Source organism: Salarias fasciatus, chromosome 1, assembly GCF_902148845.1.
Source record: "Salarias fasciatus chromosome 1, fSalaFa1.1, whole genome shotgun sequence".
Classification (NCBI taxonomy): domain Eukaryota; kingdom Metazoa; phylum Chordata; class Actinopteri; order Blenniiformes; family Blenniidae; genus Salarias; species Salarias fasciatus.
Window position 1 is genome coordinate 33,409,470 of NC_043745.1, and position 27,874 is coordinate 33,437,343.

General features: G+C 41.4%; 2 protein-coding genes across 3 annotated transcripts in view; one reads left to right on the plus strand and one right to left on the minus strand.

Moving 5' to 3' along the window:
* LOC115386423 (Golgi apparatus protein 1-like) overlaps positions 1-1,166 on the plus strand; it is a 35,802-nt gene extending 34,636 nt beyond the window's left edge. Inside the window, exon 27 of the mRNA XM_030088686.1 lies at positions 1,135-1,166. The gene's annotated coding sequence lies outside the window, so the exon portion shown is untranslated. The remainder of the gene's footprint in view (positions 1-1,134) is intronic.
* The window catches only part of pacsin3 (protein kinase C and casein kinase substrate in neurons 3), a 40,853-nt gene that overhangs the window by 5,420 nt on the left and 7,559 nt on the right, over positions 1-27,874 (minus strand). For both annotated transcript variants that reach the window (XM_030088698.1, XM_030088706.1), the window contains 7 exons: positions 15,652-15,752; positions 14,861-15,017; positions 14,004-14,239; positions 11,316-11,471; positions 10,372-10,547; positions 7,763-7,883; positions 2,388-2,530 (listed from right to left, as the gene is read on the minus strand). In XM_030088698.1, the coding sequence (XP_029944558.1) occupies positions 2,388-2,530; positions 7,763-7,883; positions 10,372-10,547; positions 11,316-11,471; positions 14,004-14,239; positions 14,861-15,017; positions 15,652-15,705 (1,043 nt within the window). In that variant the 5' untranslated portion in view covers positions 15,706-15,752. The remainder of the gene's footprint in view (positions 1-2,387; positions 2,531-7,762; positions 7,884-10,371; positions 10,548-11,315; positions 11,472-14,003; positions 14,240-14,860; positions 15,018-15,651; positions 15,753-27,874) is intronic.

Genomic DNA, 27,874 nt, shown 5'->3' on the forward strand with positions numbered 1-27,874 from the left:
GCAGCTGATAGAAAGAAGTTATTGATCTCATTCGTGCTGCTTTGTATGGTGCAAACATGTTTGTTTATTTATATAGAAATCATTTAGACTCAATTCACTGTTATTAAGGAGGAACATAAAGGAAACAACAGTCGCTGCACGCTGCCGTTACCAGACTGAAAAATTAGGTTAACATAAGACAAATCGAAACATTCCTCTCACATGTAAAGGTTTACTCGATTCCAGCAGCCTAGTTTTTATAAACCTTTCTGGATAAATACAACCCCTGTCAATTTCCTGCACACATACAAATAAAACTATGTTAAGCAAAAGAGCAACCGAGTGACAATACATTTAACCAAAAATTTAAACCAAGTTTATGACACATTTTCATAAAACTGTAATAAATGTGACGGTGTTGCAGCTGTGAGGCTGTTGCATGTTTTCCATGTGACATTTCTCACTTCTTTCGTAAAGTAACCAGCTGTGTTCAGAGTTTATCAGAGGTGTAAACAAAAGAAAATGGAGCCAGACACTGAATCCGGACATAATAATGAATAAATGAACAAACATGTTTCAAATATAGAATATAAAACAGGACTTTGTCATATTTACCACCATAAAGACAGATCTTCTCCTAAAACTGTTGTGACTTCTATAACAGCTGAGAGTCCCCTGTCCCGGACTCCCTGGTTTCCATCAGGAAAATGACCCCTCACTGTTATAGTCATGCATCATTTCCTGCACTCTGCACCGTAACTGCTACCTGCTGTAATCTCACCCCTTCACCTTAAACAGTATTCAATCCTCTGATGAGGTCTTTCATCTTCCCTCCAGGTCAGAGTGCAGTCAGGCCGACGTCCCCACCAGAACAGAAAAACACCGGAGGACCAACTCCAACCTCAGTCATGATTACTGCTACTTTCATTTCTAACTTCAATGTATGTATCTGCCTACAATGGAAGTATTTTTCTCATGGGCCTTTATTGTCTTTTTCCATGGAGATAAACGAGCACACCCAGACACACAAAGACACTCGCACATGCACACATACACACTAATTACAGAGTGTTCTGTACAGGATGTGAACTCCTCAGGGTGACTACAAGGTAACATCGTAACTAAACTACATGCTGTTCCTATTTTTGTCACCCCCACACACACACACACACACACACACACACACACACACACACACACACACACACACACACACACTCATTCACACACACAAACTCTCCCGGCCACTGAGACACACACACGTGGCTTGAGGGGATGCACATGTACTCGTGTGTTTAGTCTGAAACGGCCCTCGGATATGTGCCGTTTTAAAACTTCACAAAAGCTTCAAACACAGCCTCCTCTTTTGTAATCAAGCAGCACATAGACGTGTGTGTGTGTGTGTGTGTGTGTGTGTGTCTCACACAAGCTCTTTCTTCTAACACGGAAAATCTCTGGAAAAAAGAAAATCTGCTGCGGTTCCACTACTGGATCCATGTCAACTCTCTGCTGGCAGATAAAACCCAGATGTAATTGAGGAGAACTTTATTTCCACATTTCTGCTCTCCTTTCTTCTGCTCTCATCCCAAATCTGATCACAATCAGTCTGGTGTGAATCCGACTGTGTGCAGACGGACAGGAAGCAGGAGAACACCGGAGGCTTTCTACACAGAAACACCGAGAGAAGCGCTCACTTCTCCACAGATTCAAGAAACACATTTGTCTCGTTTCTGTTCTTTAGGGTGGTATGGAAGATATAACTGTTGGACACATGTCTGTACGCATATTAAAACCCAAAAGGATCTATTGTCTACAGTGAAAATGAATGGATCTTCAGTCACAGTGTTTCTGCCTGTACAAGAAAGATGTGGCGTTCAACAATCTGCTGGCAGGCTGTGATGGCAGCTCTGCTTCAAAAAAATAAAATGCAAAAAAATACAAACATAGCATATGTACGGTTGTAGATCACGGCAGCCAAAACTGGCTCACTAGAGCGAGGGCGTCTAATACACACGCCAAAACCAGCCAACCCGAGGGGCCAATTCAGCCCACAAATGTAGAGTAAAAGTAAGAAAGGGGACTGAACTTAAAAATGGTAAAAGATAAGTCTGCTGATTTGTTCAGCAGCTGCAGCTGTTTCAGGAAGTGTAGCAGTCATAAAGAAAATCAACTCTCTTGTTGCTCGGGGCGTAGCAGTATATTTAATCTGATAGGAAGAATTTATTAAAACATGCAGTTTGAAAGCTGAAAAAAAAATGGACAAAAAGGACAAAATTAAGTTTTTAGATGCAACCGATACAAATAAACACTTCAGCACAGTGTTATTAAACGTTGTGCTCCTTCAGGTTTCTTTGGTTTATAAATATGAGTTTTTCTCGGTGTTTCGGCTTTAGCGGCGGCGCTCCTACCTGCTGGCGTCCACGGTGATGGGACTCGGCGGGACGTCCCCTCCGCCTGAGGAGACGATGTTGGTGAGAGTGACCACGTTCTCCTCGGAGTGACCTCCTCGCTCCTTCCTGCTGATGGAGCGGCTCGCCTCTGGAGACCACTCCTGCAAGCACAGAAGCAAAGGTTTCATTACTCCCACAACTGACGGCCTCTTTTTAGACCCACGTGACCCCTCTGACCCCTCATCTGACCTCATTTTCTGTAGTTTTACTCAAAATGTGTCCAAAGTGCCAGATGAATGATCAAGTGATTTATTTGGATGAGAGATTAGGATTTAGAGGTCTCTGAAAGAGTTTTGCATGAGCTGACCTGACTCATCTGTCTCAGGAACAGCAGCTGCAGCTACAACAATGAGGCTGGTGTCAAATTACAAAAACTTGGCTATGAACATGGGAATGGCCAAAGATAACCAGTCAGACTGAAGTGCCAGAATAAGCTAATAGGATTTTCTTCACACAGAGAATAATAAGCAGACATGATGGAGTCACGGATTTCAACGTTCACAGTTTTTGAGCTGTGAGTGGACTGTGGAGTACTCACAAAAAAACATGTCAAATGAAATCATCAAATTGTATATTAACCCCCTAATGTGATTTTAAAAAGTTTAAACAAAGCATTTGATGTTCAGCATAACTGCGAGGTTTTTTTTCTCTCCTCAAAGATGACGCACTAAAGAATCTAATTGTTTTATGTATGGAGAAAAATCAACAAAGTTTTTTGACCAAAGTCTCAAAAAAACCTGTGTTGTGGCTGGAAAATACAGGATTGAGTTAGAAAACTTCCACTTCCACGTAAAGAACAAAACTACAAACATTCTCGTCATACATAAACAAGCATATAGTGATTAATTGAGGCTTGCGTGTTCGACATAATCATACAAACAGAAATACTTTTTGTAGCTTCTTGGCTAATGAGACATTTTTAAAGACAACAGTGTGCGTCATCATGAAACAGTTTCCAGTGTTGTTATACAGGTTTGCTTCCTTTGTGTTACTTCATGACCGTTCAAGTTGAAATCACAACTTCAGTGTCCGCTTATCTAGAGTCTTCAAAGACAACATGTGCACTGCCAGTTGACTGGAAATATTTTTCTTTTAGTTATAAAAAACCCACCTTCCCCATGTAGATTCTCAGATCAAAAGTCAAGTTTACAAAACACACAGATACGGCATTTAAATTGAGATTTAGTTTTGAGGCTGCGATTAGAGCAAGTCAGGATTACTGTGTGGTGGCCATGGTCAAAGGGAGGAGAAAAGGACTGTATTATGACAACGAGAAAACCCGACAAAAATATCATAATCATATTATGGCCTCAGTCTCCAAGAAACAATATGTGGTTTTGTTGCCAAGGCAACAGGTTAAGATTAGTTTACATAGACACTCGCAGTAAGGAGCTGGAGAGAGTTAATGCTAAGGAGAAGACCTCAAACACAGTGCTGCGTGTGTGTGTGTGTGTGTGTGTGTGTGTGTGTGTGTGTGTGTGTGTGTGTGTGTGTGTGTGTGTGTGTGTGTGTACAATAGCTCTCTGTTAGCCTGTCAGCAGCACTGTGGGAACGGTCTGGAGATTCCTCAGAGGACACACAACATTTCTCTGTGCCAACATTTTTCTTTCACTCTCTTCAGTTTTCACAAAGCTTTCAGGTTTCTTTTTTTCAGAACTGGAAACAAAAATGAGTTTTTGCATTGTCATCAAAGCAGAAATTCAAAAAATGCATGATACAATGAAAAATGTTTTTGCTTTCATCCAAAATGCTAAAGCTTCATATGGAAAAACATTCACTTTTATGATAACATGGACATTTGTGTCACGATGTTGCAGAACATTGTAACAGTATTTTTTGCAGGACATACAATACAAATACATTTTGTGCCTTTTCTCTTGGCCCTAATTTAAACGGGCTGCGTTTCAATCACATGTCAATCTGCAGTTTCATCCAGCGACGTTTCAGAAAATGACAATTTTGTTAACTTTGTTTTTATTTACATAATAATCTGAATTTTCAGAGGATGAAGGCAAAGTGCATTTATTGCACATGTGATGATAAATTGGTAATATATTGTGCAGTTGCAGTTTTCAGTCATTTGATTGCTAAAATATACATAAGATGCAGAAATACTGTACAACTACTAAAATCCGCTGTCAGTTAAATGTGTGTGTGAAAGCAGGGTAAAGATCATTGGGTCATCATAGGACAGAGAGAGGCACACACCAACAGGGATTACAGAGACACTAATTTACTGCGAGAGTGCTAACCACTGCTGCACCGTGCCGCCCCTCACCATCAGTATTAAACGATAAAAAAAGAACAGCAAGCAGCACAGTCAGAAAGGAACTACAAGACAATGGAAAACCTGTTGTTGGCTACATTGTGCATCCCACCGAGGATTCAGAGTTAGAAGAAATAGTCACAAATATCACTGCACCTTATACACAGGAATATTCATCCATTCATCCAAAATCAACACAGAGTCTCCCAACTGGACTCAGATCAGGGATGTTCTGTCTGTAAATCAAGAGCACAAACCACTACTCCACCCGGCAGTCCACACAAGTATGAAACAAATCACCTACAGAGAGGAGAAGTGATGCAGTAACTTAAAAATATGAAATAGTATTCATACCGATGTCACGTCTGCTCGTCAAACTCAATCATGGAAATTCAAGAACTTCAATTCGGGTTCCTGAGCCGTACGTAACATTTAATTTATTAACTGATAGTTTATGTTCAGCATAAATCACATGTATGAAGTAGCATATGAGATAAGTATTTCTTTATACAAAAGGCAAAAAAGAGCAAGACCAACCACATTCTTGTTTTTACTCATTTTTATCTTGTTTTCTTGATAGTGTCATTGGAACTTAGCGTGCAATTTCGTTGTACTAGTTAAAATGACAATAAAGACATTCTACTTTCTCCATCCCTGTGTTTTAAACGAGGTGTTGGCAAGTAAAACCGGTCAAACTGTTCATGTGGAAAAACATTTAGAAATCTGACAAGAGATCGGTTTTATTTTATAGTTGCCATCCTTATTTCATACAAAAAGCGGAAGATGTTTGTTTTTTCATCCAAATGGAGCCAGCAGAGCACTAAGGAGAATCTTTTCACCTGTATTTATTTAATTTGCAAAAGTTCAATGCATTTTGATCTAGAAATAGATCAGAAAATGTGAATTCTTGATTCAGACAGTTTGAGGTTTGATTCCACTGTTCCGGAGGATCACATGTCTGCTTTATTTGTTTGAGCTGAAATTTAATCACTCACATGCACACACACACACACACACACACGAATACATAGAGACTCACTAAAAGTCGAGGATAACAGGAATTCAGGTGATTGTATGTCCGTTGTCACTTTAATAATTGGAGCTGTAGATCTTGTCAGCGACTCTAAAGTGGACAATACAACGCTCACAAAGGTTTGCTCAGGAGTGGAGAGACAACAGGGTGTGGAAATGATAGAAAATATATATCATTTCAGCAATATAATCCTCAGGTTACTAAAATACAGAGCGGATGAAAGAACTCTGTGTGCTACTGGAAAAGGGGAAAGGGCTGAAAACAAAGCTGCCAGAAAAGACTCTTTTTAAAAACAACTGACGTGTGAAACAACTACACGTTCTATGTTGTAAAATTCAAGAGATAATATGTTTGTGAGGAAGTGGGAAACTTTGAACTTCCCACTGGGAAAGTGAAATATTTCAGAAACCTCCAGGAAGCAAATGAAAAAAGGCAGCAACTCTGCATCTAATTGTAAAACATCTCAAACTTTTACTGATGCACTTGGCAATAGCCCAAAACTAATACAAAGTAGAAATATCCGATCATCATTAGTCTAACAGCTGACTTTATCATCCAGCTGCTTTAAACAAAAAAAGTGTATAAGTAAAATGCGAAAATAACAGCTGAGCAAGCGTCCTTTCATCTAATGCTTCATCATATCGCTTTCAATCATGTTAAGATGTTGCGCTTGATTAAGCTCCAAAATGCTACATTTCCATTGTTATGCTGCAGTGTGTTACACCCCGCAGTACAGCACTATAAATGCCTCATTAACTACATTATGTAACAATGTTGCATTTTGCTTTGCTACAATAGGCTCTGTTGGTCTGCTTCATTTAATCATGTTATATGAGTTTTATATTATAATGTGTGATGCAAAGTTATGCTATGTCAACTGACACTTTGCAAAGCTTCGCCACATAATGTCAGTTTACATTGATATTGTATATTCCTTCAATGTGAAGCTATATGCTGATATGCTTGGTCTGTTGTTTTGACTTTATGTTTAATTGTTGATTACATTATGCCATATAATGTGATGATACACTAGATTACTTTGTGCTGTGTTATTTCCCTTCACATGATACTGTGTGACATGAGATAATGCTTCTCGCCATGTTTACATTATGTTAGACTGCAGGTCCTGCTGGTTTACATTACATCCCACTATATCATGGTGTTCAAAGCCACATATGATGTACAAAGTTATGTTTTTCTGTGATACATTAAATGCTATGGTGACAGGACAGACACTTTAATTTTTTTTCCCTGAAACTCACATTTTCCAGAGGTCTTTCTCAACAGTGTCATAATAAACTCTTCTAAGGGCATAAGTTACAATATTCTTTCAACAACTTTCAGTTCTGTTAAGCAACTTGGTCATCTGAGCCTGAAATGAAGGGAAAAAAGAAATCAATTGCCTTTACTTTTGGCCCTGATGGCATCAAACTTCTACTCTGCTCTACAGAGACACATTTCACTGGATGACCTGTTGTTTGTGTTTTCATTTCTGTAAATATTTATTTGTCCTCAGCAGCCTGAGCTCCACAGACGAAGTGAGATTTCCAACCAACTCGGCAAAATAAACCCAAGAATATGTGTGTGTCCATGTGTGTGTGTGTGTGTGTGTGTGTGTGTGTGTGTGTGTGTGTGTGTAAGACATTCCTCACCCCACTCAGAGCTCTCAGCCACAAAACAAGGCTTTCACTGGCAGAGTGCTCAATATTCAGTGTGTCGCTCTGAACCACTCATGTTTACCTCACTTCAGAGGACATCACACCAACTTACTGAAGACAAAAGCAAATTGTGATCAATTAAACTGAAACCCTCATATGAAGATTTAATGTTTCCCATTATGAAGACGTATTCTATATTCCTGAAAGAAGAACAGAGCTCATCATACTACAGTGCAAACGGGTTAATGTCCCGACAACGCGAGTAGCATGCACAGCATTCCTGCTCAGCCCCGACCACAAAAAGTATGAATGAGTGAAGCGATACACTTCACGTCCAGTCTCAACACAGCGCGCACGTGTTTGTGTGTTTCCGCACCTCAAACTGGGGCCAGTTCATGCTCATGCCCGGCCCGTGGGTGTTCCGCCACCATCTGAGGTCTTCGGCGTCGTTGGCCGCTCGGATGGTCTGACCCAGGTCCCGGTACAGATCTGTGAAGCTGGAGCACAAACATCGCTCGTCACATCATCTGCCTCCTTCACTGTGACCCAAACGTATATCTGTGCAGCTTCAGAGACAGCAAGAGAAAAAAGAGCTACACTTTTTCTCATATATATAGAGCGGCTGTCTCTCTGTTCTTTAAGCGTGATATAATAAAGCTATTTTACATAATTTTGCTTATCTAACAAAATGTTCATGTTTCAAGTTACTGTGAGAAAGCTAACAGTCCGTTTCCACAGTGTGGCTGCAGAATATGTTGCAAATTTATCATTAACATGCACTTTATACATAAGTCTTCATTCACTGTGTATTTGTGAACTGCAAACTCAAAAATGAAAGATTTTTAAACATGAAAAGTGCACACTCACACATTAGTGCGCACATTAGTCACACTCATTCATAAAAATTGTGTGATCAACTAAATTTGAAATTTTAACCGTGCGACAGAGAAAGGCTGAACTTGATGAGTGAAACTATCTTTTGATTAATAATACATCAATAGTAATGATGCTGTTATTTGGAAGAACAAAGGCATGAACATCATCTACAAGCACTGATATTTCCTGTGAGTCACATCAGTGTCACAATAAAAAAACATTAAAGCACACTGCATGTTCAGTGCAGTGATGCATCCATAGCTTTATGTAAGCATCTTGTAAGAACCGCTGCTGAAGTTTCAGCTAAAACTACGTGTGAGATATAAAGAGCCAAAGAGAATAGACATTTTAAAGTGACACAGTAGATGCTTTTCCAAGTAAATGGATGTTTGTTAACTAACTGGAGTACGTAAGAGGGACCACATCAATCCCATCCTCGCCTCCCTCCACTGGCTGCCTCTGCATTTTAGAGTCCATTTTAAGGTTCTTTTATTTGTTTTTAAATCCCTGAATGGTCTCGCCCCACCTTACGTCTCTGAGCTGCTTCACCTCTACACTCCTGCTCGGTGCCTCAGATCAGCTGATCAGCTGCTCCTGGAGGTGCCGAGGTCCAAGCGTAAGCTCAGAGGGGACGGAGCTTATTCTGTTGTGGCCCCCAAGCTGTGGAATGAGCTGCCACTGCACATCAGGCAGGCCCCCTCACTGTCCATTTTTAAGAAAGATCTTAAAACACATTTTTATTCACTGGCTTTTAACTCAGCCTGAGACTCCGCCCCTGGTTTTTTAATGTTTATTTCTCTCTTTTTTGTTGTTGTTTTGTGTTCTTTGCTCTTAATGTGTTTTACTCTTGCACTTATATATATTTGTGTCTTTGTACAGCACTTTGTGCCAGCTTTAGTTGTTTTTAAACTGCTATATAAATAAAGTTGAGTTGAGTTGTTTGTTTTTTTCCCACAGGTAAAGAAGGGAACAAGTAACCAGTGCTGCACAAAGCTGACTGAACTCAAGTGTGCGTATTACTCATGCAATAAAATTCATTTTCTACACAACATATCTGGCTGAGCAGATTGAGTCCTACTGCTCAAAGCAAATCCCAAAAGTATGCAAGTTAACATCGTTTAAGCAGAGTAAGTGTTTGGATTTACTGCAGTGTTGTAACTACATTATTTGACAACACTGTCACATGTTCACCTGATCTAATGCAGCCCTGCATGTAACTGGAGTCCAGCACTGACTAGCCAGTGTAAATAGTGAGGAGATGTAAATCAATACAAAAAAAATCAAATCCAATAGAAGAAGAAGGTGTTAAAGATGAATGAGTGAGAAGTTTATGGATTACCAGTCAGAGAAACGTCTCCTCTGACAGCACAGAAATCTGCTGTAAATGTAGCACTCAGGGTGAAATTCACACTACGCAGACTTAAAGCTCTTTAGAAACAGAGCCGATCGATGCTTAACACTTTAAAAACAATCAGCGCCTTCAGCCATGGGCTGGGTGTGTTTATAAGGTCAAGTTTGAAAATGACAAGCTGAGGGCAGCAGCAGTTTATGACTTTGGTTCAGGATTTAAAGGTTTGAGTGAAGCCACAATGGGAGGGCTGTAGACAGGCGGCCTGTTATTACCTGGGCCTGCACTGCCAAACTCATCGGCACGCTGATAATGCAACATCAAAATCAAAACACATGAGATTACGACCCCCTGCCCTGTACAGTGTAAAGCCCCCACTGCTGCCATCCCAGATTATCCCAGGTTCAATCCTGGGAAAACGTCGTCAGAGCACGATGCAGCAAGGTCCCGCTCCCAGAGCTGCTTCAAATTAATGAAATTTGGTAAATATTTAAACGTCATCGGACTTGGCTGATGACGGTTGCCATGGTAAGGGTGTCCAGTTCAAATAAAAGCTGAGGTCAATAGTTAATGGACAACGGTGCGCGTTTTCGATTAACCCCTGTGTACACACACACACATGTTCACACACGCACATAGAGCCGGTACAGAGGTGCATGCCTTCGCAATGAATCATCTAATCACTCCCTTTTTTCTGACGGTGTGTGTGTGTGTGTGTGTGTGTGTGTGTGTGTGTGTGTGTGTGTGTGTGTGTGTGTTACCCTTGTTTGGCGGACAGGTCGAGGTGTGTGTGGATGTCCAGCAGGACGTCTTTGAAGAAGCGCAGCCTCTTGCGCTCGGCCTCCTGGGTGAGGTCAAACACCTGCTCCATGTCCTCCATGTAGCGCGGGTTACAGCGGTTCAGCTCCTCCAGGGCCTTTGAGTAGCGCTCCTTCGCCTGCAGCACACACACAAGTTTCTATGCTTCATGCACTGGCTTCAGTTAATTTCAAACTCACCCCTAACTCCTATATGATTAATTCAAGCTTAACCTATGACTGTAACTGAATCACTGGCTGATCATAAAATATATGTTTTCGTAGTTTATAGATTATCCAAGTGGGAACTTCCATTTTTGTCCCCACATGTAGTCAAGTTTCAGTCCCCACCAGCATAGAAGGAAAAGGACACACAGCCAAACATAAAACAAACACTGAGTTAGTGCATAATCACCCGTATCACTTCACCTTTAAAGAAGAAAAGCTTCATGCCAGCAGTTTAGATCAATGCTAAATTTACAACCACTAATCCTGAATACTGACACTGCAAATTTTTATTTACAGCTGTTCAAACCACAATTATGCTGAGTCAAATAAAAAAAAAAAACTTGTGTCATTTGTCTCACTGTTATAAGACAAGAGTCAGCCTTACTTATGCACACACTGTAGTTTGATATTTGTTAATTCATGCAAATTCTGTCATCAGCAAAACTGTCAAAGCTGCGCTTCTTTCAAAACTGGAAATTTTTGCATTCCTGATTGCTCATTTCCTTTTCTGCCGTTAGGTTTGTGCAGAAAGGAGCAGGAACAAAGGGGGCAAGCCCGGTCATGTTTTCAAGTGAAAAACACACAGGTATGTTTTTTCTGGACTCCCTGACACACCCATGCACACAAGTGAAGCTCCGCATGGGACTCTGCGTGTGTGTGTGTGTGTGTGTGTTTCGTACTTTGTCGGTCTCCTGGCTGCAGCGCTCTGCCCGGGTGGTAAACTTGCGGACTTCCTCTTGTGACTTGGATGGGTCGGCCTTGGCGTGCGTCTCCCTGTTGACCGCCGACCACTCCTCCTTCCTGGCCTGGTGGTAGCTCTTCTTACTGGACTCCACCTTCGTTCAATTCAACATGAGACAAATTCAGTATGAAAGCCTCCATCAAGCCTTCAGCTCCTGAAATGAAGGCTCACTGAGTTCATGCAATAATGTAATATTGAGAACATGGCTCACTTTCAGATGAATGACATTTGGATACATGATTCATCACAACATATTCACAAAATACCAAAAAAATAAAGAAATGAATCATCTTGAAGGCAATGAGTAAGAACTATTCAAAGCAACACACTTTAAATAGTCCTTACTTCTCTACAACAGACAATAACATTTCACAAATTTGTTAAAGATGAAAACTGTTATTTGCAGGTTGATATAGGCAGGTAGATTCATTCCAAACAATTTGGTTGTTTTTGTACATTTGTTCCAGCGTATAAGAAGACATATTCCAAGAAAAAAGATAGGATAACAACACTTTACTTTAAGCACCCGGTATAACACATTATAAGTAGTTACAAACACTCATACATGCTCACAAAGCTTTATAACTCACTAAACAGCACTATACAGCATAGGATTAGGGTTAGGGTTAGGTCCGGGCGATGTGATCATCTATGAATGTTTATAACTATAGCTACATGTGTTATAATGGCATTATAATGCTTTATAAATGTACTTATGTGTTATACAGGGGGGCTTCAAATAAAGTGTTACCAAAGATAGTTGCAAAAGTCCTAAGTATCTTTTGAATTGAAGATGCAGAGCAAAGAAAATCTTCCTAAGATCAGAAGGAAACTAGAATTTGGCACTCAGAGAGCGCAGACCTCCGCCACAGCTCAAATCAGTCACCAACAACCATAAGAACACCATATATAATCAAACAACGTTGTGATCGGGGGTGTGATCGAAGCGGAGCGCTGCGGCGTGCGGTGCCTCTGTCTGTCGCCCTGTCGCCCTCTCTCCCTGTGTGTGTGTGTGTGTGTGTGTGTTTATCTGAAAAGGAAAACCGAAAAGCAACATAATTTATGTTGTTTATGTCATGGCTGGCGGAGAAAATAGAGAGGAGCAGAGCGGCCGCGGTCCACGGCGCGAGCCACTACGCACGCGGCGGTCCCCCGCGCCTCCTGTATGAACCGTCAGATAGGTTAACAGGGGCGCCGATCTGAAAGTCGGTGCGCAGCGCTTCCACTTCCGTGTCGGAAGCGGCGCGTCCTGTGTGAACCAGGCGTTTGACTCCCTGTCTCTCAATGATAAAGAATCCTTTAAAAAATTCCTGGATCCAGACAGTGATCCAGATCTTCACCAAAATTTAATGGATTCTAAGTTAGCCCAAGACCCACCTTTCCACAAAGTTTCATTGCAATCCGTCCATTACTTTTCCTGTGATCTTGCTAACAAACCAACCAACAAACCAACAAACCGACATGATTACATAACTTTCTGGCGGAGGTAATTACTGGTGACTGTTTCTAAAAACAGACTTGACAAAAAAAAGGTTACTATTTAAGGTTGTTACTGCATCCTGCAATGGTGAGATAAACTTCGTTAAAGCTCGTGTCCGGAGTTTTGAAGGAATGAGAGTTTTTTTTAATCGAACGTCTCGAGGTTCCGCCCTCCCTCTGCTTTCATAAACCCCGCCCCTTTAATTGTGCACGTGCATTACCCGTGGGATGAAAATGAGAGCCTCTGAGTCCTACAGCATCCTACATGTTTAGCTGTTTACAGTGGATGTTCAGCAGACAATGGATATATCCGAGGTAAGCGGGGGCGGCTGCTGCGTAGCGAACTCACCTCTGCCTGGGCGAGTGCGCGTGCTCTCTGGCTGCACGCACACGATTGACAGATTGACAGCATGACAGCATGACAAGGCGGAAGCTCGAAGTCTATTGGCTGAAGCTGACCGGCGTTTTCTCGGATAACATGGGGGTCTATGACACGAAGGCGGAGCTCATAAATACATTTTTATATTGCTTTATCCTAATATTATATTATTGTATCGAACCAGACTGACACATTTAAGCTCTGTTAAAAAACGATACATACATTGGAAACGAACGGAAACTCCGGCCGGACACGAGCTTTAAGAAGCGATGATGCTGTTTTCATCGGTTCATTAACCCATTCACAGTCACTCACAGCCATCCATGCATGGATTCACGCACCAATTGTTTCATCCACTTATTAATGCTCTTATTCACAGATCTATTTAAGCCTCTTCTATCGCCTCTTCTCCCAGAGAAAGATCTTATTTGACATCTTAAAAGGTTTATTCCTGCTTGTTTGTGAGTTATTGGGTTGACTTCAGTGATTTAATGAAACATAATTTCAGCAGCACATCTGTACAACAGGTTGAGAAAGTTTAATTCCTACAGCACTACCTGGACATTTGACTTTTGCATTTTTTCCAGCTAAACATTACAAATAAGATCAAAATCTAAACATTGCGACAACATAAAGAGGTTTTAAAGGAAGTATGCTTCACATGTGGTGCCAGAGAGGATCTGAGCGACACTGGCCATTAATCCATCATATTTTATTGGGCTTTTTACGTGCAGTGCATGTGACAGAGCGACATCGCCGCTCCCTCACCTCTTTCAGCTTGCGGACCCAGGGTTTCTGAGCTTTACGGAAGCCGTCGTCCGCATCCTTGGTCTCCCGGAAGCCGCCCATGATCTGCTTGTGGAAGGCGTCCTTCTGCCAGTTGCGCACCTTCTCGCTGTCCTCGCCCGCCAGCCGCTCCCGCAGCTCCAGGTGGAGCTCGCTGAGGCGATCCGCCGCCTGCATAAAGGCGTGCCACGCCTTTTCCAGCGTGCCGTACTGCGGCCCTGCGGAGGCGGCATGGGAAAGAAGAGACATGTGAAACTGGAATAAAAGCAGGGGTCAAAACAAGCTACAGAACAAGTCATCTCCAGGTAGACGACATTGTGGTTATATAGTACGAGGCAAAGAGGTTATTCACACCCAAAGAATGTAAGTGTGATCTCTTCTGCACAAGGTTTACTTGTGGTCAGATTTGTGTTAAGTTACAGTGATTTAACCTATCAGTGCAGGACTTTTGAAATCAATCACACCACGTGCAAGAGCTTCACCAGAAAGACAAATGTTGCATCAAGTAGAGGTGTGTTACCGCATGGATTGGAAATTTTGTTTACACATTACAACACTGATGGCATTTGCCCTTTGCAGCTAGTTGCAATATTTGCGTGTTTCTCCTTCAAGCACAAGATGAAACATGAGCTCATCTCATAGTTAGAGTCCTAAAAAATACCAGATCACACCCTGCCCTGAAAGAAGAAGCACCGTGAAGCTGCACATGCTCAAAGTCATTCACTTGTGAACAATGAACTAAATTTACAATTAAAAGTGACATTTATTTAAAATTTTGTAATGAATGAAGAGTAAAACGTCTGAAATGTGAAAGCTTGGCTGCTGGTGTCATGGCAGACCTTTCTCCACGACGCCCCTCCACCTCTTGGCCCAGTCACTCAGCTGCAGGGCGTAACTCTTTTCTATCTTGGACCTCTCCTGGAAGCAGCTGACCAGCTCGTTACAGAGCCGATGGCCGTCATCGATACGCTTCACCGTCCTTTTGTAGTTGCCCGGCTGCAGAAACACACAATTCCACATAAAAGAATGAGGGAAAATCTGACAAGCAACAGTTACATGCTGCATCTGAAGTTTTACTCCGTTATAGATATCCCATTAGAAGCCTCTTATTTAAACAAGTTAGCAAAGAAAATTTATTGCCTTTGCCTAAAGATCCCAAAGTGTAGGTTTCAGCAATGTCTTTCAATATGGAGCGCTTCAGGAAAAAGCCTTGTTTATCTTTCAGCAGTACTTCTGTAATTCCTTATCATCAGAGAGTCATAGTAATCATTTGAAAAGTCCGATTCATTCAGAAAGCATCAGAGTGCTGACAGACAGCGAGACTTAGGACTCTTCATAGATTTCCTTTTCCTAATTCACCAAATGTAAAAAACTATAATTAAATCAAAACTCCTAATGCACAAAGCTCTTAACAACCGTCACATCTACACACCAACAATCAGCAGCTCATTCTGTCGGCATAGCCCTCCGTCTGGCTGACGCAGATGTTCTCCACCTCCGAGTAGATGGTTTTTTTTGGTTGTTTTTTTTTTTTTACCCACTACATATTTAATTTGAATGTAAAGTGCAACGAGGTGGCTGTGTGGTCTATGACGAGATCTGAAAAGTGATGAACGTGTTGCTGCTGTACCTCCCAGAAGCTGTCAGAGGTCCCCAGGTCACTGAGGTCTCCGTTGGAAGACATGTTGGGGTCGGCCTTACAGCACAGAATGATGGCGGCTACAGAGAAAACTGCAGACAGCAAAAAAGAGGGGGGAATAAAGCCTTTTAGTAGTTAACTTACACACAGAGATCTCATTTCACATGGAAACTTTCATTAAATTAAAACTTTATGAGCACACGACTGAAAGTTCTCTATGTTAAACTTCTCCAGGTCTTACAGGAGAAAACACACAAAGATGCACACAGCTGCTTTGTTTGCGTTTGATCTCTTAAAACACTTCAGGTAAAAGCAACTACAGATCATCCTGAATGAAGCTTTGGCGAAACTCCAGCCCATCCAGGTTTCTCACATGAAAACAACACAGAAAGCCCAAAATACAACTGTGAAATGTATTACATGTACATTTTAGTTAATACATATGATATTGTCATAGTTTGTATAACACTTCTGTGTGCAAAGGTTTATCAGAATTAGCATGTAAATTCTCCATTGACGGCCTGTATAACACATCTCTGACAGGTCAGGTCGCGCTTGAATTTTAAACACGCTTTATTCATGATTCCACGTATAAAAAAAATCTGTCACATTCAAGAGAATGAGAAGTACACTGTCTAAAAATAAGACACAAGCAGCATGTGACTGATGCCTGCAGAAGAATTCAGATCAGAACCGATCAAAAAAAAAAAACGGCGGTTAAAAAATGTATTGTGAAAATGTAAAGTGTATGGTTTGGAGGAGCAGCTCCATGGTTCAGAGGAAGAATGTGTCTTTCATGATCAGCGTCTTAAACACAGCATTTCATTTTCATCTTATATGCATTTTTAAATGGCACAGCAGAGGAGTAGTTAGAACACAGCTCAAAACGAGAAGACCCCGGTTTGTTTTGGGTTCGATCCCGTCTTGTGTAGAGTTGGCATGTTCTCCCTGAGCATGGGTGTGTTTAATATAGGTACTGCAGCTTTCTCTCACAAGCCGTATTCAGCTCATTTGGTTCAATATACATTACATTACCTGTGTTTCATTGTTTGCAGTGTGTGTGTGTGTGTGTGTGTGTGTGTGTGTGTGTGCTCTACTTTTCAAATGAAAGGATTAGTCAAAACTTTTGGAAAGTCTTGCTCAAGAAATGCAGGTTTTTTTGTAGCGTTTCCTTCAGTGGATCTACCTCCATCTCACCGTACCTCCTGCCAGCTTCACAACTGAACCAACCATCCACACATCCTCTTTCACTACATCCATGAATCTTTTCTGAGCTCTTCATCCAACATCTCTGGTCCAAACCAGTGCAATAGGTCTACATGCAACAGAAATGTTTAACATAGCAGGAACAATGATTAAAGCTAAAACTTAACTAGATAAACTTAACATTTTTTTCTCCCAAACTACAGCTCTCTCTCTGGCAGTCAACCACAGTTTAGGAATAGTTCATGCTTTTGCAATATGCATATTAGACATGTCAATATCAAGATAATGATAATTGTGCTGTATAATGTGCAACCCAAGTAATGATCGCAACTTTTATGTAATTGGAGATAAATTGCAGTATATCATACTTCATATAAAATAAATGTCAGTATGCATAACGAACATACAACATATATGTCAATATATCATTTGACCTTGAAAGCTCAGGGACCCCTATAAAGTCACTGTAAGATATTTCTACATGAATCCGTGCCATTTCTCAGGGAACAAACCTGTAACCCTTCCCTTCCTCAGCTCCACTGTTCCACTGTACACAGCTTCATGTGAGCCAGCACAGAACCCTTCAGAGTCTCCTGCAGGCCGCCCGCTGCCCACAGGGTGGCCCGCTCCACGTCACAGCCTGGTTTCCCCTTTCTGCACACAACTGCATCGTCTGTGCCTCACAAACAGCGATGCCCTGTCACACTCATCCGCTCCATTACCGAGGCAGGAATGTGTGTCAGCAGCCAGTCCGCACTGCAGCCGGCACAATGAGCCTCTTTCATCAGAGGATGCGCAAACATTTGTACTGAGTCACATTCACCAAATCTGAGACCAAAATCTGCAGAGAGGCAGAGATTTAAAGATTTAATAAAATCCCTCCAAATAGAAGAAAAGTGCTCAATGCTGCAGTGGAGTACTTTTAAAAGTATTTCTATTTTACCACACTTACAGATTAGGCTTTTGTCAAATCTTTTATGACACAAACAAAAAAAGCGTGTCCAAGTGTTTGTGGGTTTTAGGGACTTTGACAAGTTGTAAAACAGAAGCTTCTGGTTTGGCTTCATTGGTCAAAACCATTTTATTTGAGGAGCAGAACATTTCAATTTCGTCTCAACTGGGCTGGACTAATAAAATGACAACATTAGAACTTAGGAATACCAACAGCTTCAATATGTGTCCCGTGTTTTAATGCAAAGAAAAAAAAACTATACATCATAAACAAGCTCACATTTACAATGTTTTTTTTATTATTAAGTTCTGGAATAAAAGTGCAATGTAGAATCATAGAATGTTGATTCTCTTTTAAGGACGTTGCCTCTGCAGCTTTCAGCATGTGCGACTGTCAGGGGACGGCTTCATGTTGATGCTATCCTGCTAGTAATAAAGTATCAATCTCTGATAAGAGCGCTTCTGCAATCTGCAACACAGTTCTGGATCGCTACATGATATAATGAAAACCTCAGTGGAAAGAAGCGCCATAGATTTCATCCTGTGAACCAGATTGAATCATCCTGAGGAGAAATTTTGTTCCCAAAGTCACGTTTCACACCAATGAGTGAAAGAATTTGACGATGACACCACTTAAAGACCTATGATAAGTGACACCGAGGCTACTGAATTCTTTTCACTTGCCAGTGGAAGTAGAAAATGTTGAAATGTAGCCTAAAAACAAAAAAACTGCTTACATTGAATGCTCAATTATTAATTAATAACAGAAAATGGTATCAGACAATTAGAACATAATTTGAAAAGAGACTGAAAATAATCAAATGCTTTCGATAGCATGGATTCAACTCTGAACATGTCTGAGTTTTACCACCAACCTGCAAAACTTCACTGGCAGAAATGTGCATCATGACATGATCTTGCATGTACTTGTTCCCGTGCGTTCTAATATAGAAGAACTTCATCCTGGAGGCTACTGGAGGTCAAAAAAAAAAAAAAAAACTCCACATGCACACTTCAGTCAGACTGAAGTTAAAAAAAAATGACTCCCCTCTTCTATGCAGCCTTGTGATGGTTTGTTTTGCATGAAGCAGTGAAATAAAGTTTGGTTTGCTCTCCAGCCTCACAGTTTACTTCTTGGGCTGTTCAGCTGCTGACGACCTTGGCCAGCGGCCGGCTGCGACCTGACATTCCCCATACATCCACTTCCTCTGTGTCGTCGCCCCATTGGACGAGACGCCGCTTCAAGGCCTGAAAACTTCCTCTAGCAGACACAACATGGGAAGAAAACAGGCTGAGATCATCAGCCTGTAATGAACCAGAAGCCCACCGCTCAACTCACTGACAGCAGGACTGAGCGTTTCACATTTTACCATTTCTACTGAGATCATGGCACAGACAAGCCTGTTCAGACACTGAACATTATGCTACTTCCCCAAACAACGGAATCAATTAATCCAACTTTAGACACTCTGTAAATCTGAAAAAAGGATATCCATCACAGCACCCTTAGTGCAAAATCTCCTGTTTGACTTGTGTAGTGCAAATGTTTAAAGCACAAATGTCAAACAAAAAGTGTTTGGAATGAAAGCATCATGGATCAACTCTTTCATCACATTTTCACCATGCATAGAAATTCAAAGACACTGTTCACCCAGAGGCATCAGTGAAAATACAACATCATGCCTTTAAATTGCATTTCTTTTCCTTCAACTTGTTCACATTGACAAAAACAAAACAAAACAAAACTTATTTCGTCATTTTGCAGCAACTATTTTGTTGTTCTGGTGAACCCAGAAGTTGCTCCTCACCTGAAGAGTTTCCTGGTTTAATATGAAATCGTTTTAGCAAATGTTGAGCTTAAAGTTAGGAATTAACAAGTGAAGGGATGTGCGTTCATGAGTAACTGGGGAATGGGAACGGCTCCTCTTCTGGAGAGGAAAACACATCTGAACAAACTGGGAAAGAGGAAAGTTTCTCAGAATTCTGAGATGAAAGTTTTCTGTGAGGTAACAAAACTATTCATGCATCTACAAGGATAAAGTATATATATTCCAAAAAAAAAAAGTCAGACTGTAATAAACCAGATGTGACAAACTAAAAAACAATGAAGACTCAAGTGGTGTGCAAGAACTACAAGAACCAGCCATATTTGCAGAAGCAGCATCTATTGACGTTAACTTCTCGTGCTTCAGTTCTTTTGATTAATTCATGCACGTTTTTTGGTATTTACCAACAGATTTTCTCTGAGGCTGATTTGTTGACCGTTTCTCATTGCTACTGACTCAAGGTGGGGGGATTTCTCAGCTTAGAATTTTGGTTGTTTTCTGTAATGAAACTACACAGATATGAATGCAGAGAACAACATGGTATAAACATTAACAGGTTGATAACAGGTATTCACATGGACAGAAGCTGGACTGCTATAATGGGAGACTCAACGATAAAACTACCGAGTCCCAGGAGAATATGGACTGTCTGTGAGTCATGACACTCCGGAGGCCGCCATTGTTGTTATTGTTTTTCTGCTCACGCATTTGCAGAAGAACTATTTACTATTTATTACTATTGTCGTGTGGATACACAGTAGCAACATTTCAAAAAAGTTGCATGTTGCCTATATACAATATTAATAAGGCTATTTACATGGAGATGGAATTGGAGCGATTTCAAAAAGTTGCGTTTTCATCAAGTTCAATCTTGGGAGCAGTGCTCAAAAAGTTGTGTTTTCAGAGGCTCCATCTTGTTGTGTAAACAGACATCCAAAATGCAACGAAAGTTTTGTGTTGTAACTTGAAAACTTGCAAATACCAGGGTGCCCTTCAAACCTCACGTGCCCACACGCTTAACCAGCACCAAAATATTTTGGCATCAACCTTCACCAAACGATGCGCCTGCTGTTGTTGACACTGCTTCTTTCTCCACTCAGGCCAGTTTGACATGTTTATGTTCTTATCTCCTCGAGTCTGAGATAAACAGTAGTAGAAGAAGTAGTGAGAGATAAACCAGAGAGGAAGACATCATTCATCGCACTTCTCAAGACAACTGAAAATACTGAAACTATTTGTACGTAGTATGAGCAATGGAAATATCTGCATTGAAATACAGCACAGTCTTAAGTAGTTTCATCACCATTCAGAAATGCTTCTGCACATGACTGTTCAACATACAGTTTGACCTTACAACACGGTGAGAAGTTCCCAATTCGTTTTCTCCGCCCATCATTTCACAATGTTCTCTCACACTGTAAATAACTGGTTGACTCTCAATATATCAACGCTGGGAGGCGGCTGCTGCTAAATTAGACGTTGTGTACAGCAGTAGCCGTGGTGAAATCTGCAGGGAACAATGTGGGAGTGAGTATAAATAAACCCCAGTTCAGAGAGCGGCGGTGGAAGAAGCGGCAGGAGGAGGAGGAGGAGCGTGTGCTCACTTGCTCTGAAACCGAGTGAACGCCGCACAACATAGTGTGTAATTGTAGGTGTGTCCGGGCCTGTTGGTGTCTGAGGTGACAAGTGACGTTCTGGATTAACCCAGCGGTGACGTTCAGCAGCACAACATCACACCTCTCCAACAGCTAATCCACCTCAGACAGCTGAGCTCTGATTAGCTCGCACGGACTGTACGAGGCAGGTGGAGGCAACAGAGGGACACCAACGTGAGAGAGTGTGTGTGTGTGTGTGTGTGTGTGTGTGTGTGTGAGACAGGTGAGTGGTAAGTATGCTAACAGCAGCAGAGGCATCTGCCATCAGCGTGCTGGAGCATGAGTGAGTATGAGAGAACCGACTTCACCACAGATCGCTAATTACCGCCCCTCTGCAGGAATTTAACCACAATGCTTACAGATCATGTGACAGTCACAGTGAAATGACTCCCAAAACTGTACAGCTCAAAACTGAATGGGAAATTTGAAGAATTTAGACTTGGAGGAGGCTTCAGAGGGCAGGTTGTAGATTTAGAAGCAAACAGAAGTGGAAAAGCCCCAAAGTGCAGAAACAAGTTTCATGTTTTCTGTTTTTTTTTTTTCATGAATTTTTTTCTCAATTTGTTTATTTTTGTAACAGCACAGCAGCAGCACTTCAGGCCCAGGATAAATATGTTTTTGGTGGCTGGAGACCCGTTTAGGGCCCATTTACCCAAAAATGGTTTCAAGTGAAAAGAGAAAACTTCTGCTGTCTATTTACAAGAATGAAGATTATGAATGAGGATTATGCAGGACTGCATAACGGTGCTCAAAGCCATTGAAGAAACAATTTTTTTGAAAAAGTTCAGACTCCATGCAGACAGAACATGACACAACTGCTTTGAAATTTCATATTCTCCTGGATATTGGTAGTTTTATAGATGAGTCACACATGACAACAACCCATCCTCATCTCTGTCCATATGAATGTCTGTATATTCCCATTGATCATGTTTGTAGCACATTGTTCACTGTTTGCATGTGTGTGGTTTCAACACAAAAAAAAAACAGCAACAACGTGAAAATTACAGCATCTTCAGCATTTCTGTTTCCGTGTAAACAAACACCATTTTCAAACTGTTGTTGTTTAAACGAGAAATTTTTCAGAAGTTAAAATGCAAAAATTGTGTGTTTTCACTTGAAACATCGTATAAATGGGGCCTTAACGCATTTCACAGGTAGAGACACATTTCAGTAAACAGAAATGTTTTAAACTCCATCTAAATTTGCACATCATTTGTCTCCCATTATTAGTCTAAAACAGGTCTTGTACTCACACGCAGCTCAGCGGGAAATCTGCCTTCAGTCATTGAAGAATATCGCACTAGCCTGTGCATGCATTATATTCGGGCCTGCAGCCAGCAGGGATCTGGAGTTTTACAGCAGAACGGTGACGGAATTAAACATACCTCTGCATAATCCTCATTCAGCGTTTCAGTAATTCTTTCATTTTCCCCATGAACAGATGGTCAGAGGAGACGTGCCACGAAACAGTGTTGTGTTTTTATTGAGGTTGTTTACTTCTACCGGCTCACAGGCCATGAACGTGGGTTCAATCCCCTCAGTTTAATCCCACACGGACACACTGACTGACATCCCGCCAAAGACCTCTGACCAGGGCGAGGAGCCTGCCCAGCTGTAAACACTTATCAGAGGACGGACAAGGCTTTCTGTTCCAGTGTGACGACCTAAAGGAGATCGCTCTCCATGAGAGTTAATCTTTGTTTAGGTGAACAGAAAGTTTTAAAATCATTTCACACAGGAGATTAAAATATCTATCCACTGATACCTTGTGACTACAGAACGTCTTAAACCAACAAAGGGAGAAAAACGCACGCGAACATGAGGAACTAAGATTGATCAATAAACCTAATGGACATATTTTTGTACCAGTGGAGACAGGCTGGTGTGGACCACACAAGAAAGAAGGAACATGCAAACTTCATTATGGTAATCAATGAAATATTGCAAACTCAAGAAATATGCAATTACGGATATTTTAAGGATATTTTTACATTAAAATAGGACCACACAATATATTGTTTTCGCATCGAACAGGTTTCTGCAGTGTTGGAGGCAAATTAACTCAACCTTCGTGGTAAGACACAATCCATGCTTACACATGATAGAACAAAATATGTACTGAGGTCCCAGAACAATAAAAGTGAGCAATAAAATACATATATATAAAAAAATCCTACTTTTTTTTTTTTAAATATCACAATATATTTAGCAGTGCTAGAAAAAAATTACAAAGTCACTTTTTCTAATATTGTGCAGCTCTACATTAAAACATGACACTTTTGATGGGATCCTGAATATTTTGCATTGGGTGCAAAATTGTGAAGAGAAGATACAACCCTCTGCAGCTTAATTATGCACATGATTACACGGCTCTTCATTTAGGATGAATCCTGACAATCTTTGATTCAGATTGACCTCATGGGAGATCTCGGTTGGTATTTCCTCATGCTGACACAGAAAGGGGGCAGTTTCCTGGGTAACTGCTCTGCAGCCGCTCACTGCTCCTTGTATGGTTAATCATGGTATGAATGCGATGGGACAGCTGCAGAGGACTGATTTCCCCACAGGGGTGGATGAACTACTTGAACTTTACAGTTTCATCTTGTTTTCAGTCTTTAAGCACAGCCACTGGCCTAATAGACTGTACAGGCATGAGAGAGCTTCCAATCATGTTGACCATAGTCTGTCATTGCCATTTTCAAAGCTTGTATTTGTAGAGCTCAACAAAAACAAAACAAAGCTTTCATCAGGTTAATGTGTCATATTAAGACCATCACAGATGTTTGGATGAATGTTTCTGTTCAACTTGTAGCTCTATGTCAACTCAGTCCAATCACCTCAGTCCACATCCAAACAGAGCCGCGGGGCGTCAGGCCTGACCGGCAGAAAACAGGAGGACTCTTCAAAGGACAGACAAGTTGGTGGAAAGAAGGAGGCCTGGAGAGACGGTAAGATGAGAGGAAGGTAAAATGTGAAGCCCGAGAGCTGAGCATCGAGACCAGCGAACCTGGGTCTGGAGGAGTTTCTGAGTTACGGAGAAAGAGGAGGCGCAGGTTTGATTTGACAGCTTCTGATGTGGTCAGCACAACATATGTACAAGAAGGCTGATGTGAAGCTTGGTTATTGAGCTAAAAACAATGAAGCACACGTGTGCATGAAATCTGCACAGAAGCACATGAATCACAGATCTGATGTGCCTTGAACTGAGTCATGGATGGACAGTGGTGGGCCGTCAGGGCCTGCAAAGCCTTCTCTGCTGGCCTAAAAATTATCTGAATTACAGACTGATGTAAATTATATTTTGTCCATAAATAATTAATAAATGATTCCAAACGGTATGTTCCAGTTCCTTTCATAGTTTTCCCGTGGTTGCGCTGCTTCCAGACATGTTTTTTTCATATTAAATCATTTAACCAATCAGATTTCAGGCATCATCTGTTGCTAGGGTCAAAGAAATCTGCCCGAGGCCTTCGCTAACCGTTCCTGATGGCGCAGTGAAGTAAAGTGAAGCGTCAAACAGACAGCTGCTTCAACCAATCAGACAGCTGCTTCAACCAATCAGACAGTTGCTTCAACCAATCAGATTTCGAGTTGGCGACTCAGCGCCTTCTAGCTTCTAACAACAGCATATTCAGGCCCTCTGATTTACATTCACCAAGAGATACAGTAGGGGGCGGTATGCACCTAAGTTGTTGGTCGCCTACCTCAATTATTCCAAAGAAGAAGAAGAAGAAGAAGACCTGAAGAGAAATAAAACTTATGCCAGAAATACCACAGGGCAAGCTGGACTTTCAGCCCTGGCTTTATGGAACTGAAACGCACGGATAATCTATATGACAGAGCAGTTGAACTCTATTTGAGGAAGGAAAGGAGGATGTATTTTGTTTTCAAATAATCGGGATTTTGGTGAGTAAAATGTTCCTCTTTTCCTAAATAATATTGCTGTTTTATTAAGTTGTTGATGCTCATTGTGTGTGCACAAATGTAGTAGGAGAATTGTGCACTTCAGCAAAGGCATTTATTCTGACTGCACAAGTATCTATCTGCTGTGCAACAACTCTTTATGTGCATATCTGCATAATAAGATTTTTTTTTTTGTAGACAAAATAGTTATTGAGAGGTGGATTGGTTCAGGCGGATCTGTTCTGAAGGCCTTAATTTGAAATGCACGGTCCGCCACTGTGGATGGATCACAACAGAGGTGATACGACAATTAACTTGCATTTGAAAATCTGTCATTGTCTAACACAGCGGTACTCAACAGGGTCCAGGAAGAGCCGCAGTGGCTGCTGGTTTTTGTTCCAACCAAGCAAGAGCAGCTGGACTCCACCTATTTCACCAAGTCTACAGGTGGACTCACTTGAGGAAATGGGTGGAGTCCAACCAAACAGGAGCACATCAGACTCCATCAGGTTCTTTCTGGGCCCTGTTGAGTACCACCGGTCTAACAACATATCTGTGTTTATTTTGTAGACTCCATGATGTTACTCTAAACCGCCACAATCTACTTCAGGATTCAAGAGAAGCCATCTTTAACTGTGCATCTTTTACACAAAGTCCTGGTGTCTGCATGAAACAGATAAAAAGCAGCAAACACAGAATTGAGCAGAGGAAAAGCTCGGGGTGTAAGCAGATGTATCTGGTTCATTGCTTGTCCGTTGGCAAACTATTATTTAGCTAGTGTCCCTTTGATCACTTATCATTTTATTTTCTGCTGGTTGTATCGTACCGGCACCCACACATATGTCAGAGGATAATTTCATGTTGTCTGTCAACCCGTCTCACTGTATGACAGGACACCTATCACAGATATCAACATGACGCCGCTCTTTAATGTGAAAACAGCCAAAATTCAACAAGGGGAATCTGAATCTACATTATTTCGTTTCCTGTACCCTGTGCGGAGGAATGACAAATGAAAACCTTTGACCTCTCTCACCTCTGTGTGATTTTGTTCAGTTTAATACTTTCCAACAAAATCATTAATTATAATTGGTACATAAGAGATGTTTATAACACTATTTTCTTCTGACAGTCTGGAGTTACAATTTTCCGTTTGAATCCATTTGAGTGCCGTGTAAGGGGGCTAATCATTCAATCTGCAACTGTCATTAAAGTGCAATTGTTACTTTGTGGTAAATCTGAAGACAAGCAGACGTTATCGAAAATAGTCACTTGCCAAAAAAAAAAAAAAAAAAACACTTAAGAAGTCGAGCTCTGTGGTTCATTTTTTGATTAGATTTTGTTCCGACCAACAAAAGAGGATCAGAGATGATTTGCCGTCAATCATCTCCTCCGTTAAACAATCTGCAGAGATCAACGCTTCGATGAAGGGAAGAGACCACACTGGCCAGTGTGACAGGAGGAGATCCTGCTCGCTGGTTTACTGGAGAAGTGGGTCAGGCTCGGGAGGAGGAGGAGGAGGAGGAGGAGGAGGGGATAGACCATCTGAGGGAGGGATGAGGAGGGAGTGGGGGAGAGCGAGCCAGGTCCAGACCTCATAAGCTCCACTGGAAAACTCACGTCCATTAATCTGATTAATGTAAACCTACAGTTTCCCTGCGGCCCGACCCGAGCTCTGCAAGCTTCTGCATATGCAGAGGCCCACACAAGCCTATAAGCTCTTGTGCATTCCAGCAAAGCTTCAGTTAGTTATTCACTGCAAAGACACATGAGGGGCCTGGAGGCTGCAAGCATCTAAAAACAGAAGCACTGGGAGATTGTCCTCTGCTGCAGCTGCTGCCAACAGCTGGCTGCATCTCAGAGTCAGGAACCAGCTGCAGCTGAAATGAGAGGCTCTGTTTAAAGAAAGAAGACGATAACCATGCTCAGAATGATAACACCGGGAGCAAAAATAGACTGAATTACAGGATACTTGAAAAATCCTTTGCTTTTTCATTTCTTCTTTGGAATGGCAGCAGAGGGAAAGAAAGCTAACTAAACGAAAACAGGTAAAGTCAGTGTTTTGGATGGAGTTATTTGTAGGATTAGGCTGAACGCAAGCTGTTTTTATGGGAATTGTTTTGGTTTTACAGCCTGGAGCAGTGTTCAACTGCAGCCTGGTTAAAGACTACCAGGTTAGCACAAGCGCGCTAATGGAAAACAATGGCAAGAGGAAAAAGTCTCCATCATCACACCTCTGTGGCCTCGAGTCAACGGGCTGCCGACTAGAATTACGTTTGGCGTGTTGTCAGGCTTCTGTTGAACAGCAACCAAACACAGATATAACCTTCCAGAGCAATGTGACAGCTGGGTGAAATGTCTCCCAAAAGGTAGCACACCTTTGGCACACATTAAAAGCGGCAAGATGACATGGAAAGTATTTTACACTTTTTTTTTTTTTTACCTGGAAGCCGTCTTTTAGGCCTGAAAGGTGAAGATGTTTAATCGTTTAAAGGGATTTGATCCCCAGAGTTTCAGCTAAAGACATCTCAATACTTCAAGTCAATTTACACATAATGGAATATGTTGAAAAGCACCAAAATCACACATACTTGATCATTTTTAGCTTTAGCTCACGTATAATTTTTTTCCTCCTAAAAGAGTAAGTATTGTACTACAAATATGACTTAC